This window comes from Sminthopsis crassicaudata, chromosome 1 (assembly GCF_048593235.1).
Source record: "Sminthopsis crassicaudata isolate SCR6 chromosome 1, ASM4859323v1, whole genome shotgun sequence".
In the NCBI taxonomy this organism is placed as follows: Eukaryota; Metazoa; Chordata; class Mammalia; order Dasyuromorphia; family Dasyuridae; genus Sminthopsis; species Sminthopsis crassicaudata.
In genome coordinates this window covers 322,018,020-322,035,020 of record NC_133617.1, presented here as the reverse complement: position 1 = coordinate 322,035,020, position 17,001 = coordinate 322,018,020, and the positions used below count along the sequence as shown (strand labels likewise).

At 29.7% G+C, this 17,001-nt stretch overlaps 1 protein-coding gene across 9 annotated transcripts in view; it reads right to left on the bottom strand.

Moving 5' to 3' along the window:
* Positions 1-17,001, bottom strand: part of CDH18 (cadherin 18) — an 860,832-nt gene that overhangs the window by 159,682 nt on the left and 684,149 nt on the right. Inside the window, exon 2 of one of the 9 annotated variants that reach the window (XM_074279096.1) lies at positions 6,138-6,210. The exons of the other annotated variants lie outside the window; for them this stretch is intronic. Coding sequence (XP_074135197.1) covers positions 6,138-6,141 — 4 coding nt within the window. The 5' untranslated portion in view covers positions 6,142-6,210. The remainder of the gene's footprint in view (positions 1-6,137; positions 6,211-17,001) is intronic. 9 annotated transcript variants of the gene reach the window in all.

Sequence of the window (17,001 nt, the reverse complement as noted above, 5' to 3'; positions counted from 1 at the left end):
TTCTATATATCAGTGTGTGCACCAATGTATGACTTTTGTATTTAATTTGTTTCTATTTATGAATTTAAGTATATTTGATATTTTCACATTTAAACTTAACAAACAAACAAAAAATGGGTTATACTTAAAAACCTTTACTCCTCCAATCTTCTAGGGAGAGGTTTTAGAGTAGAGGGATCAAGACCTGTAGTTTCCAAAAGAAATTCCTCCAAATACTCTGAGCCAGCAATACCAAATGCAAGTAGAAATGGAGGTCATTAAATTGTACATAAATATGCTTACTGGTGCATAGTTAGAAATATGGCTAGAAAACAAATTTATAGTATATTTTATTGTATTTTCATTCATTTTAAAAAAATATTTACAATTATATTATTATGTGGTTCAGGTTATCTAATGGTGTTTCATGCTAAATTTGACATGTTGGCTCTGGCCAATAAAAATTCCAGATTTACCCAATAGCTCAATCCACAAGTGACAGAATAAATACTTGATTCCAAGTGTTTGTAACTCCAAAGCTAATTCTTTTTATATTATCCTAACCTGGGAGATTAAAATATGAGCCAATTTCTAAATAAATAAATAAAATTTCAAATTATAAAAGTAATAATGTTGAGATTGATTCAGTGAGGTGAAACAATCATGAATTTCCCTTCAGAACTAATCTTATTGTGTCATCTTTTTTTTTTTTTTTGTATTTTAATATCATCTAACTATGGTATAAAATAGAGACATAATTAAATAATAATTGAATGAAAGTGGATTGGTCACCTTGGTGACAAAAAGGCATATGAAATTAAAATTTAAAAAGATGGTGAGTATCTATTATGAGTTAAAAGCAGAGAAAAGGGGAAGAGACAAAAGGAATATTTTGAAGTGAGAGAAGGGAAAAATAAATAATTAGATATCATGTAGGTCAAGAGAATGTAGAGAATTAAAATGGCAAAACACCAAAAAGTTAAAAATTCAGATAAATATTCTACCTAAAGAATCTTAGACATTAAAAGAATAGAAGAGATGGATGAAAATAAATGGTAATATGACAATGATCAACGAACATTACAAAATTTGTGGGATCCTGAAGAAATATATCACTGAGAACATAATTAGCAAATGAGTTAGTATAAAGCCAAAATATCTCAAGAGAAATAGTGAAAGTTATGAGAATGTTTTCTGGATAATGGATTTCACTGAGTTTAGAAGAGTTACACAGCTTTAAAAATTTTAACATCAGTGTATTAGTGTAACTATAGAAGTAAAGCAGGACTTTAATTATCAAATTCAATTCTCTCATTTCATAAATGAGGAAATTGTGGCTGTGACATGATTAATAGGGCACACTATATAACAATCAATATATATGATAGCTTCTTACCAGTTACATTTGATCTCCAATAGTGGATGGTAATTCATCTATATTAATGATAAAAGTAATATTTGTGGGGGGAGGAAGGGGCTTAGATCTGTGATTCTGGCTTGTTCCTGATTATACATGGTCAGAAGCAGGACTTGTACCAACATTGCCTTAGCTCCAAAGGATGGATGACTCCAAGACAGTTAAGAATAGATAGCATTTATTTAACATTTTATAATTAATCAACTACTTAACATATGATACTTCTGTTAATCCTCAGAAACTCCTTTAGATTTAGGTATTATATCTAATTTGTAGATGAAATAATATATTATAAAACTTCTTTATTCTTATGTGATTCTTCCTATGAAGGGTAATTAAACTAATACAAAGATATACTTCATTCAATAAATTCAGTTTAACAAATATTGTTGTTGTTCAGTTGCTCTAGCCATGTTCAATTCTTCATGATTTCATCTGAGGTTTTCTTGGCAATAATACTGGAGCAATTTTTCATTTTCTTCTCTAGCTCATTTTTCAGTAAGGAAACTGGAACAAGCTGTGCTAAATAAATTGCCCAGAGTCATATCCTTAGTAAGTGTGCTGAGGTCTGATTTGAAATCAGTTCTTCATTATTTCAGGCCCAGTGTTCTATCTACTGTACCTCCTAACTGTTCAACTTGTTAAATAGCTACTAAGTAGAAGAGCACTGTGTGTATCACTGGGACAAAAATAAGGTGGCTTTAAAGGGAAAATAGGATACTTTATAAACAAACCTGGAAATACAAATCATGAAAAAAAATCAAGGAATTTATGAAAACGCAATTATCTAAACATTAAATGATTGTGGAAGATGATAATTCCTTACAATAAGAATATGGTTGCTTTTGTTTAATTTTCAATTTTAAATAAATTATATTTTCTACAGAGGTTACACAAAAATGTGGGGCAAAATTTTGAAATGTATCATTTAAAGAAACCCTTAGATATTTATGTTACATATTTAATATTTATTAATGAAAAAAATTAGAGCTATCATTTACATGGAAAAAACAATGTATTGTTAAATTCTGTTATATACACATGTTTAAAAGATACAAGAGTTTGAGATAACTAAATGTGTTATACACAAAATTATATCTGATATAACTATAATATTTTAATGTACAACTTAATTTCCTGGGGAAGAATTTAATCTTAGATGATTTCACAATGCAGTCTAATCAGCATTTTTAGCACTGCCAAAAATTTCCTTAGAGAATTTTCTTTTGAGGACAAGAAAGGTCCAAGGATAAAGAGAGATAATATTTCCAATGAAAATATAAAGAAAACATAATAAGTCAGATGGGACTTTCCATCTGTCTTCCATCTCCTTACATATTATACAGATATCATGGCAACTTAGCTAGTTACGGAAGCCAATTAACTGAATATGATTTCTTTCTCAAAGGAATAAAATTTCATAGCTTTATTCCAGTATCTGTGTTCATTTCATCCCTATGTGAAAAAAATTACTCTAATGGTAATATTCCTTTGTAGATACATAAATGTAAAGGGAAATATTAATGCACTTCCTGAAATTTATTCAGTGTAATTCAATAAACATTAAATGAATATTATAACTATTATGTAAAAAATCTCTATGTTTATTACTGAAGATACAGTGGCAAAAATAAAATAGCCCCCATCTCAACAATTATCAGAAATCAAATTCACCCCAAGTTAAACTACTATAATAGTATTCTTAAGCATCATTTCCATCAAGTCACTCACTCTACTTGAGAACATAAATTGTTTATCTTTTGTCAATAATTTATAGGGCACCTAGGTGACATAGTAGAAAGAAAGAGGCTTGGAGTCAGGGAGACTTGATTTCAAATCCAGCCTCAGATATTCATTATCCACTAAGCAACCTTACTATTTTTATCTTTTGATGCAGCTAAGTATTTTGATATGAATATATTATTAGATTTTATTTCTTTGCAGCAACTCCCATTAGATATAAAATGTTATTCACTTTAAGTTGAAAAAATCTTACAAGCATGTTTTTAAAGGGTGGTTTTCTTCAAAGTTGGAAAAAGAAAAAAATTACATTTATAGCCCATTATAACTGTGGATCAAGGAAAATGGACTGAATTCCTCTCTCATTAGACAATTATTCAAGGACAAACTATAATATTCTACTATGAGGAGTCAAGATGACAGAGTAGAAGCAGCAATCCATCTGAACTTGCCCAACATTCCTCTCAAAATAATTTCAAAATAATTCCTCAGATTGAATTCTGGAGTGGCAGAGCCAACAAAGAGTCAGGGAGAGACATTTTTCTAGCATAAGACAATTTCAGGGATTTGTAGGAAAGGTCTGTGACATCAGAGTGGGGGTTATCTCAGAGAGCTCTCAAGAGGCAACACCAGCAATGAACCTTGGAGATCATGGGGAACAGAATTGTACAATTTGTAAGAACTGCTGGCACTAATTATAGGATCTGATACTATTGAGCAATCAACAATATAGCTCATATACAATTCTGGGTCACAATTTCAAAAAACAGTTCCAGAATGGATGGGAGCCTTTCTGCTCATTCATGTTAATTGGACCCTTACACAACAGGAAATCCTAGAAGAGTTAAAGAAAGATATGAATGGTACAGAAAAAATCGAGGGCAAAAATGAGTGATGCAATAAAAGTATGAAAAGAGAATTAACAACTTAGTAGAAGCACAAAAATGATAAAGAAAATAAAAGCTTAAAAACAGCTATAGACTAATGGTAAAAGAAGCAGAAAAAATCTACTGATGAAAAGAACTCCTTTAAAACGGATTGGTCCTATTTTAAAAGAGATTCTAAATCTTACTGAAAAAAAAAAAAGCTTTGAAAGTTACAAATATTTTTGTTGGATCAAAGGGTATACCTACTTTATAGTTACTTGGGTATAATTCCATATTATGTCTAGAGCTTAGCCAGTTTACAACTTCACTACTAGATCTGTATCCCAAAGAGATTATAAAAATGAGAAAAGGACACACATGTACAAAAATGTTTCTAGAAGCTCTTTGTATTGGCAAAGGATTGAAAATTGAATGGATACCCATCAATTGGCAAATGACTTAACAATTTGTGGTATATGAATGTAATGGAATGCTATTGTTCATTAAGAAATAATGATTCTGAATGATGTAGGCTGAAATAGGAGAACATTGTACACAGTAACAGCAATATTGTGCAATAGTCAACTTTGATAGCTTTAGCACTTTTCGGTAATACAATGATTTAAGACTATTCCAAAAGACTCATGGTGGAAAATTCTATGCACATCGAGAGAAAGAACTATGGAGTCTGAATACAAATTGAAACCAATTATTTTCACTTTTTGTTGCTGGTTTTTTTCTCATGTTTTCTTTCTTTTTGGGCTGAATCTGCTTTCACAATATCATTAAAGAGGAAATATGTTTAAAATGATTATATTTGCCATCTTAGGGAGGCGAAGGGAAGGGAGGAAATAGAAATCAAAATTTTATTACAGTGAATGTTAACTAACTTTACATGTAACTACATGTATTAGAATTGGTCAATTGGAAGCTAATGAAGCCATAACATGTTAAGAAACAATAAAATAAAGTCAAAAGAATAAATGAAATAGAAGAAAATAAGTATTTCAATGGAAAACCAACTAATATGGAAAATAAATTAAGGAAACATTATTTAAGAATTATTATACTATTTGAAATTTATGACCAAATAAAGAACCCAGACATCATAATTCAAGAAATTATAAAGGAAAATTGCCTCAATATTTTAGATCCAGAAGGCAAAATAGAAATTAAAAGAATCAATCAATTAAGTCCTGGAACAGAGACTAAAAGGAAAATATCAATGAATATTATAGCTAAATTATATAGTTCCCAGTTCAAAGAGAAAATATTTAAGCAGTAAAAGAAAACATTCAAATACTGCAGAACTGCAGTCAAGATTAAACAATACCTAACTATTTTCATCTTAAAACAATGGAGAGATTGGAATATAATATTCCAGAAGGTAAAGGAGCTAGGATTGCAACCAAGAATAAACTGTTTATCAAAAGTGAGTATAATTTATCAAGGAAAAAATGGATATTACCTAAAATAGAACATTTTCAAGCTGACCAAAACTGAATAGAAAATATATTCTTTAAACACAAGATTCATGAAAAGCACAAAAAAGTAAACATTATATAGAAATCATACAGGACATATTAAAATTAAAATGTTTATTTCCATATATGGGAAGACATTTTATGAATTCCTAGGAAGTTTATCAGTATAGGGCAGTTAGAAGGAGTCTACAATCAGAGGTAATTAATGTAAATTCATGGCAATACATTATGCTGGGACAATCTCCAAAAAAAAGGAGTTGAGAAAGAGATGCACTGAGAGAAAAGAGAAAGTTGAAGTACAGTGGGAGAATTACATTGCATAAAAGAGATGCTTGAGAAAGATATTTTATAGTGAAATTCAAAGAGGGAATAGTGGGCTAACCTTTCAACCTCAAATTCGATTGACTTGATTTAAAAAAGGAAATCCCAGACAGATATAAAAATCTATCTAAACTAGTAGAGAAATAGGAGGTGAAGACATATGAAAAAGGAGTGAAGGATGACAAAATAGAGGCAGCTTAATGGAAGCAATGGTCAAAAGCAAAACAGACTTTTCAGGAAGAAAGGGAGCAAATGATAAAAACAAAGGGGAAAATAATTAAGGGAAATATACGGTAAACATAATTGTGAATGGGAATGGGATGAACTCACCCATAAAATGGAAGGGGAGAGAAGAATGGATTATAAACAAAATCCTACAATTGATTATTTACAAGGGATATACCTGCAACAAAAAGAAACACACAGAGTTAAAATTAAAAGGTGGAGTATATTGTATTATGGTTCCACTGAAATAAAAGGAAGGGCTAACAATAATGATGCCAGAGAAGACAAAACAAAGATGGAGTTAATTAGGGGGAAAAAAAAAAAACAATAAATCAGAAAACTACATTTTTTATTAAAGTAACATTGAAGTTTTAGAAATATAGATAGATAGATAAAGATATATATATATACATATATACATTTGTATATATATACAGAAATAGTTACAGATATAGTTATAGATAGAGGTTATATACACATATAGTCTATCTGTGTATTACTTCTGTTGAGCTATATCTATCAAAATATATTTATGAATACATATACGTGTGTGTGTATTAAAACAAGTTTCTCTGTTAGGCTAATTTTTCAAACATTTGGGGAACTGGATGAAATTTATAAAAATAAGAATCATTCCCCAATTTATAAATGATCCAAAATGAAGTTTTCAGAAGAAATCAAAGCTATGTGTAATCATATCAAAAAATGTGATGAAAATTAGCATTGATTGGAGAAATATTATTTATATTTTATATTTTAATAATATTTTCTTTATTCTTAACTACATGTCAAGATAATTTTCAGTATTAATTTTCATATTATTTTGAATTCCATTTTATTTCTCTTCCTCTCTCTCCCCCTTACCTCATCTGAAAATGGTAGGCTATTTTACATGGGTTGTACATATGCTATTATGCAAAACATATTTACCAATGAATGTTGCAAAAGAAGAAACAAATTGAAAGGAAAATAAAACATGAAAAAGAATAAAGTAAGTGAAAATGTTTTGATTTGTATTCAGAGTAAATCAGTTCTTTTTCTGATTGTAGGGAATATTTTCCTTCATGAGTACTTTGTAATTTGTGTTGCTGAGAAAAACTGAGTCATTCATAGTTGATCACCATATTATGTTTTCCTGATACTGCTCACTTTTCTTTGCATCATCTCCTACAAGTCTTATCATTTGTTGCTTTCATTGGTTTTGTTTGTGCAAAACCTTTTTAATTTAATGTAATCAAAGTTGTCATTTTTCACTTTGCATTTCATAATGTCCTCTGGTTTCTTTTTGGTCATAAATTCCTCCCTTCAAAGATCTGATAGATAAATCTAAATCTAAATTTCTTATGGTGTGATCTTTTATATTTAAATCATGTACCCATTTTGACTTTATCTAGATATATGGTATGAGATTATTGTTTCTAACCACTTTTCCCTTCAGGTTTTTTCAAGTAATGAATTCTTGTCCCCAGAACTGGAGTCTTAGGATTTATCAAACGCTAGATTATTATGAAACATTAATGTGTCATTGGTGAAATTATGGACTGATTAAACTGTTTTGTATAACAATTTGGAAATATACTCAAAGAATAATAAAATATGTGTACTCTTTGACTTGTCAATACCATTATTAGATATGTATCCCACAAGAGATTTTTTTTTAAAAAGGAAAATACAAATATTTCTAGCAGCTCTTTTCTCAGGGCAATGTATTGGAAACTGAAAGGATGTCCATTGATTCAGCAATGACTGAATACATTTTGGTATGTGTTTATGATGGGATACTATTGTTCTACAAGAAAAGATGAGCAGGATGCTCTTAGAAAAACCTGGAAATTCCTTCATGAATTCATGCCAAGTCAAATGTAATGTATAGAAATTAATAGTAATGTTGTAGAATTATTATGATCATTGGCTATAATTTCTTCTGTACACAATTTATTCCACTGATCCACAATCTATTTCTTATCTAGTACCAAGTAGTTTTGATGATTGAAATATATAATATCATCAGAGATCTGGTGTTGCTACACGACTTGACTTTGCATTTATTTTTTTTTCAAAATTCTCTTGGTATTAGAAAAATTGCACAAATTTCAAAAATTGTTTTACATGTAACTATAAAAATGAAATAATAAATACATGGAAAACAATAAATAGAAATTATGTTTTCACTCAACTATTGCGCTGATTTGCTTACATGTATTGTGTGATCTGATTTGACTAGGACCCCTTCATACTTGTTATGTTGATTCTCTTGACATTCTCTCTTATTCTTTCACGAATTCATTCTTGAATAAAATTCAAGGATTTTATTATATTTTATATTTATGTAAAGTAATCTTTTGTTAGTTTTATTGTTATATGTTGAAAAATTAAATTAATTTCATAGCTTGTCCATTTTTTGTAGTGGCACAATCTATCCATGAACAATTAACATTTTTTCTAATTATTTAGATTTATCTCTACTTGGGTAAAGAATATTTTATAATTGTTTTTATATCATTCATTTCTGAGCCTTTTCAGGTAAACTCATCAGTATTTTATATACTTTTTTTTTGCAATTAGTTAGCTGGGTTTTCTCTTTCTATCTTTACTAATTAGATTTTGTTGACAACATATTGAAATGCTGCTCATTTATGTATGTTTTATATCCTGCAAATTTGTTGAAATTTTCATTTGCTTTAATTCTTTTTTTAACATTACTCTTCTCTTTGTAAATCATCATATTATCTGCAAAAAATGTTAAGTATATTTCTTCTTGCCTATTACTTTAATTTCATTTTCCCCCTGATTTTATTGTTATAGCTAGCGTTTCTGGCACTTACATTGAGTAGAAGTGATACTGGTCATCAGTGTTTTATCTTTTATTTTATTTAAACAACTTCTAGCTTAGCCCCATTATAAATTATGCTAGTTCTTAGTTTTAGAGGTATATTGCTTACCATTTTAAGGCAAGATTACATATATACATATATACATATGTGTGTAGGTACTTTTCCATATGTGATATATACATCTATCTATCTATCTGTGTGTGTGTGTGTGTGTGTGTGTGTGCGTGCTTTCTGCAGTCTTTAACGGGAATAGATGTTATTTCCTATTACCAAAATTCTTTTATGTTTCAATTGATAATAATTAAATTTTCGTTCTTGTTTTTGATATGTTTATATTTTTACTAATATTGTACAAACCTTGATTTCTTGCTATAAATTTGATTTATTCATAGGTTAAACTTTTGTGATTCATTGTTATGATTTACCTGATAACATTTTATTATTTTTACATTAATATCTATTAGAGAAATTGTTTTTAGTTTTCCTTCTCTGTTTTTATTCTTTCAGATTTACATATCAAAACAATATTTGTGTCATAAAATTAATTTAAAAGGAATATTTTTTCCATATTAAAGAAGTGGCCTAGTGCATTAGAATTAGTGTTTGACAGAATTCACTTGTGAATCAATCTGTTCTTGAGGCTATTTCTTTGATAAGCCATTTATGGCTTGTCAATTTCTTTTCCAGAGCTTAGTTTATTTACTTTATTGTTTAGTTATTCCAAACATTTTCTGTTCTTGTGTATGTCTATCTACTTCATTCATCTTGTCAGCTTTATTGGCATATAACTGGCTGAAATTGTTCCAGATTTATTTCTTTATAAATTATGAATTTTAACACTGATAATTTTTAAAAACATTCATTTGCTAATGGCTCATTTAGTTTTGTTTAAACAGCTTATAGTTTTTGTTTTTAATACAATATTTTTTCTTTCAGTTCTTAAAATCTCCTTCATTATATTCAGTATTTCTATTTTGATGATTAGCTGCTTTTAAAAAAAAATTTGTTGATTTTCCAGGGTTTTTTTTAAGTTACATGTCTCAATAGTTCTTCTGCTATTTCTCTATTTACTGTTGAAAAAGTATACAAATATAAATTTTTCCGTATGTAGTGTATTGGATGCATACACAAAATTTTAATATGTTGTCTCATTACTATAATTATCTTCTAAGAAATTGTTAATTGTTCCTATTATTTGTTCTTTGAATTATTCCATCAAAATTAAATTTTAAAATCTCCAATTTACTTATTGGATAATCCTTTATCACACTATCATCTGTAAAAGAAACATTTAATATTTCTGCTTTCTTCATGTTTATGTCCCAATAATGGTCATTTTTTTACTGTGCTATACACAGAAAAAAAAAAAAAAAAAAAAAAAAAAAAAAACATAAGCACATTCCTTTCTATTTATCTTTAACAATTCCCAGAGGTCTATATATTTAATTTCTAAAATTCTGTTCAGGTTCTTCACCTCTCTTTTGCTTATTTTTGATTAGATTTATTGATTTAGCTAGACCTAAATAATAAAATTAAAGTGTACTATTTTTCTCTATAACAGATTTAGTTTTCATTAAGTTATCTGAGTGCAAGGTCATTTGAAACATATTTATTTCACATTGAAATTCATATATTGTCTGTGATACTTTTAGAAAAATGTATTTCTCCTTTTTATCTGCTTAGTTTATTTTAGCTATTGTTGTGAGATAATGACTGTCCAGCCTCCTTTTTTACTTTAAAACATATTAGATTTTGCTCCAAATTCTTTTAAATGTATATGTATTATTCTGTTTCAAGTGATTTTTAAAAATATAAATTAACATACTGTTTGATTCTGCTTTCCAATCCTCCTTCTATCTTCTTGTGATTTCAACTGCTTATTTTCCTTCACTCTACTCTCTATTTCTTTTTTCTCTTTTTCTCTCTCAAAGAAGATTGGTGAGAGAGGAGTAAACTCAGTACACAGGACCTGAAACTATATTCAATTTTGCTGAATGGTTTATTCTTTGTTGTAAATCTATATCTAATGTCATCAGAAATCTCATATACCAAATTTTTCATCCCCTTATAATGCTGGCTATTCAACCTTATTTAATTCTTTTTATGGCTTCTTATAATTGAATTCTTTTCTGCTGGTTGCTTCCAGTATTTATTCTTTGACTGAATTTGGGGTATATATTCTTGGAAATTTTTTATTTAGAAATTTCTGTGGGATATAAATAATGGATTATTTCTAATTACCCATTGGTTTTAAGAGATCTATGAAGTTATCTCTTATGATTTATTAAATATGATTTCTCAGAAATACATATTTATAGAGTTCAGATACTCAAATGACTCTTTAAGTGTTGTTTCTCCTCAAACTATTTTCCAGGTCAGTTTTGTGTTTTGATTTGCTTTTGGGTAGGTTGTATCTTATATTTTTTCTCCTTTTGTTTAGTCTTTTGACTTTATTTTACTATGTCTTGTGGTCTCTTGAAATTATTTATTTCTTCTTGATCAAGACTCCTTTTAAGGAGATTTTAATTATATTTACATTCTCCCAGGATAAAATTTTGTACTTCTTGTCCTATCTGTTAATTCTTTCCAAACTTTTTGTTATCTGTACCTCTCATGCTTTTCTATTATTACTATTATTTAGAAAACATTTTAGGAGGATTCTGGGAAGGTGGCAGAGTAGGTTGGTAAATTTCAACCTTTCCAAATTTCCCCCAAATGTAGAATAAATTTGTATCTTAACTTGAACATAGAATTGTGAAAAATAAAGAAGATTTGGGGCAAAACAGGGGTCCTCTTAGTATAACCAAACAAAATCTGAAAAAAGGCTCCAGGCTAGGATTATCCCACATGAGTGCAAACAGCTCCTGACTAGTTCCATGGTAACACAAAGTGGAGAGTCCAGGGATGAATTGAGTGTGGCTGGATCCTCAGAAGGAAATCCACAGAGACTTTTGCCTCCTAGACTCCTAGAGAGTCAGGTTCTGAGTCTCAAAAGACTGAGGGAACCTCAGCTTTTGGGAATGCCAGGCCCAGTTCTGCTTCAGAGATGCAGCCCTGAATGAGAAGGAATTAGCACTTGGTGAGTGCAGAAGCAGCAGAGCAGGGACACTGCTGGTTGTGGACCCTTGCAAGAAGGTGGAGGTTTTGGTTTAGGGTTCCTGGTAAGAGTGGAGAGCTGAAGGGAAGCTTGAAGCACCATCCCCTACTCTAGGATTAGAGGTGCTTACACTAATACCTCTTATTAAAAATGCACTGCAAAAAAACCAAAAAACACATAGAAACCTACTATGGGAACAGGGAAAACCAAGGTTCATCTTCAGAGGAGGACACTGAAGTACAAAACACTTTTACCCCAAAGAGTAATGTGAAATGGCTCACATTTAGAGAGATTTTATAAAAAAAACTCAAAAAAGAATTTAAAAAATAAAATGAGAGACATTGAGGAAAAACTAAAAAAAACACAAAAATCCGAAAAAACAAGATTGTGGGAAAAAATTAATCAATTAGAAAAGTAGTTAACAGTCTCAAAGATGAAAATAATTCTTTGAAATTAGAATTAGGCAAGGGGAAACCAATGATGCTATGAGAAAACAGATTATAAAGAATGACAAGGGGGCAGCTAGATGACATAGCAGAATAGAGCTCCAACTCTGAAGTCAGGAAGACTTGAGTTCAAATCTAACTTTAGGTACTTAACACTTCTTAGCTGTGTAATCCTGGGCAAGTCACTTAACCCCAATTGCCTCAGATATTGAGTGTTTAGAATTGAGTAATTATGGGAATAGTGACAACTGAGTTCATCCTCAGAAAATAGAAAAATGTGAAACATCTTTTAAGAAAAATGACAGATCTAGAGAACAGATCAAGAAGAAAAAAATATACCTGAAAATCGTGAACAAAAAAAGAATCTTGAGCAATAATGCAGGAAATAATACATGAAAATTGTCCTGAAGTGAAGGTCATGATGGGAAAGTCAAAATAGGAAAAAGTCCATCAATTACTAACTCAATTAGATCATTTATGGAAAATACATATGAATATTAATTGCCAGATTTTGAAACCCCCAGATCAAAGAGAAAATTTTGCAAGAAACAAGAAAAATGAAACAATTCAAATAAACTTGAGCTACAATTAAAATTATTCAGAACTGCAGCAGCTATAAAAGACCACGGATCCTGAAATCACACTTACTGACAATCAAAAGAACTAGATATTCAACAAACTTCCAGATTTTCAGGACTTTCTGATACCAAATCCAAACTTAATAGATAATTTAACATATAAGAGCCAATATCAAAGATTAATTTCAAGGAACTCACACAGAGAAATAGTTTATGTTTTGTTTTTTAAATGGGAAATCTATAACATATGTATAAGATTGACATCAACAATAGGGTAGCTCAATAGAAACTGGCAGAGTTAAGATAAAAATAGTAATGATATACAAATGAAGTACAGAGGAAGAATAGACACAGAGGCATAAAAGGGGGGGAGGGCTCATAGTTCTGTAAACCTACTCACATAACAAATGGATTTATTTAATGGGCAACATGACATTCATACCATGAAGGGTATAGCGCTCTTCAAAATCTATAAATAAATAAGAGTGATGGGATTGGTGAATGGTGAAGCAAAGGGTGTGGGAAGAGACAAGGGAGGGATCCATGGATGCTGAGAGGTTAAATAATAGCAAGGCAAGTTAAGGAGCAGAATTAAAGCAAAGTCAGCAGGAATAAGAAAGATATGTGTGTACGTGGGTTTTGTGTGTATGTGTGTGCTTATCTCTATATGTACATAAGTATACATAAATATATTTTTTTCTAAACTTTAGCTTACTTGGGAGTATGGGGAGAATGAAAGTGGGGAAAAAATAAAGTAAATAAGGTGTGCAGCAGAGAACAAAAGAACAATTTACAGGGAAGTAAAGAACAGTGGACATTCATGAATATAATTTCTTCTACTAATATAAATAAATAAATTATATATATATATATATATATATATATATATATATATATATATATATATATATATATATATATATACTTTCTTGATCTGGTAATTTGTTGTCATATGATTTGAAATCCTTCCTGATGTTCTGCTGGGCACACAAAGATGTATTCTTTTGTTTTGCTTTATTTTGTTTTCTATTCATTTTCTCTTTTTCTGTTTTTCTTATTGTTTGTTTTTTTAAATAAAAAATAGAAATAACAAAAAAATTAACTCTTTAAAAAAGCATTCTTGATTCAGCTCCTCCAGGAATTTTGGTTATATTTTGGCTAAGATTTCTCTTTCTCTGGGACTTTGCTTGCAGATGTTTTAACATCTTTCATTCTTCTGGATTTGTGTTTTAAGACATCCCCATCATCCCAATATCTCCTTATGGTGATATTTTTTGTTGTTGTTTTGTTTTGTTTGTTTTTTTCCTGACTTAGAACTTAATTTTAGGGCGTCACTCACGCTTCTTGTAAGATTATTTGGACTGAACTTTTGTCTCAACCCAAATGCATCATTTTTTTTGAGTCCTAATTAACCTTTTAAAAACATATATATATATATATATATATATATATATATATATATATATATATATATATATATATATATGTTATTTATTCTTAGATCCTAGGGATAGCTCAGGTTGAGGATCTGAAAGTTTTCAGTGCTCTCAAAGTAGTCTTATTCAGAGCAAAGTCCCATCACTAATTTTTAATGATTCTAAATCTTGATCCATCTATGCACTATTATACTCTTGTCAGCTTGCCTTGTCTGGAACTGACAGTTTCGGTGGACTACTTATTGCTAGACTGAGTCACTATCAAAAAGTTGGAAAGATCTGCATGTACAAAGTGATCCAATTTCAGTTTCCATTTTGTTCTAAGTTTCCTGACTTATTTATTTATTTGCTGCAAACTTCAGACTTGCCTAAAGGATAGAAATAAAAACCTGGTAGATTACTGAGAATAATAGAACCACACATCAAATGCTTTCTTCTGTCTGCACTTTTTCCTTTTTCAATACAAAGCACTTTGCAGCATAGGATACCTTACATTCATAGAAATCTCTTTCTTAGTCTGTGATCCAAATTTTTGGTATTTGTATTGTATTGACAGAAGGTACCTGTTTCTGCAGACTGCACATAATGGGACCTCTCTAAATGAGTCTGGATTTCACTCTTGTCTTGATGCATGGCATTATTATGCCCTAGAATGATCCATATGACATGCCTTGGCCATAAACATGGTAAACTTGGACCCTTAGAGTACACAAAAATTTCTGTCTCCTGTGCTAATGTTGCCTAGAAAAATGATTTACTGTATTTTTTTTTTCCTTCTGTTTACCTTGGCACATATTCTAGATCCTTATGAAGACATGATTTTCAGGATCTAGGCTTTAATTTTCTGTGCTACTCTGCCATCTTGGATCTGTCCCCTATGTACTCATCACCAGAGTTTTTCAAATAAAATTCCAAAGTATATTATAGATTACAAATAGATATACCAGCCCATACCAGTCATCTTAATCTCTCATTTTTACTTGATCATGATGTATGATAGTTGCATGTTTAGTCACTTTATTTGATAATATGAAATTGCTTTCCAAAATTATTTTAGCACCAGCAATGCATTAATAGTTCCCAATCTCTCCAACACTGACTGTTGACATTTTTTCTCATTTTTGCCAATTTTCAAGATGCGAAATGGAATTTAAGAGATTTTTTTTTAAATTTGCATTTCTCTTATTGTTAATGATTTGGAAATTATTTAATATGGTTGTGAATGTTTTGCAATTCTTTTTGAGAACTGTTAATTCATATTCTTTGACCACTTATCCATTGGGGCATGACTCAGCAGTTTCTTCAAAAAGAAGCAAATAAACATACAACAACAACAAATAGTTCTTTCACTTAACATTTACTCACAAAACTTACAGTAAAGTCAAAATACAAAAAAAAAAATCTTTTTAAACTATCAAAATTCAATGGTGTAAAATTATATTATAAAAAATTCCTCCACCTTAGAGAGGATCTTTCTCTTTCAATAGGTTTCTTTGAGGCAGTTAGGTGATTTGCCCTGCTAATAATATTCTTAGCAGGACAAATTCTTCTCATCTGGAACTGAGTAAATCTTATAGTATTTAGCATTCTTTTTTCTGCAGGAAAAAAACAAAATAAAACAAACAAAAACAAAATAAATAAAAAAAGCCTTTCTCATCAGAAAATTTAATAACTTCTGGCCAGTTTGAAGGACTATTGAGTTTTAAGGAAGTACATTAGAGGAACTTTGAATAAACAAACAACTTAGAAAAAAGCTTAAATTACCTGAATAGAAGTCACAGGCTTAATACTACAAGTTACTTTGGAAGTACCTATCACTGCCAAATGTAAAAATTATGTAAATTCTATAACAACAGTTTACTGCATTTATCCTTAAGATAATTCTCCATTTTCTCCATTAGCAGCTCTGTTTGGTTTCAAATCCCTGGAACATTATCTCTAATGTTTTGTTTTCTTTTGTTTTGTTTTGTTTTTTTCTTCTCATAGAAATCTTTCCAAAAATATACTATTAATGAGAATCTATGTTCTTGTTGGGCTTGCCAAATGGATTTTATCCTCTTCCTTTAAAAAAAAAAAAAAAAAAAAAAAAAGTATTTTTCTTCTCTTTAGGTTGAGAATGGGGGAATATTTGGAAATTCGAGTAATATATAAATTAAATATATCATCAATTAAAGTTAGATTTAAAAATAAAGAAAATCTTTCTTATATGTGTCATGTTTCATGTGCCAGTTATTAGGTAGAATTTAGCTTATTTTAACTCTCAGTCATAATTATCATAAAGCATAATTATGTTATTATTATTATTAGGCTACTCATTCAGGAAGACACGATCATTTAAATCAGTTTTCTGCCTAAAGGTAGAATATACAGTATGTAGCTAATTAATTTCTGGGGTGGAATTTCTAAAAATTAATAAATGAATTAAAGGTGAAAGCTACATCACCAATATTATTTTTCTTCACTTCAACTATCAGTGTCTTTATAATTTCAATTTGCTTCTTTTTAGCAGCATTAAAAACATTCCCATAGCACTAGGAATCACTTAATACTTGTAGTTAAATTGCTTACATAGCTTAAT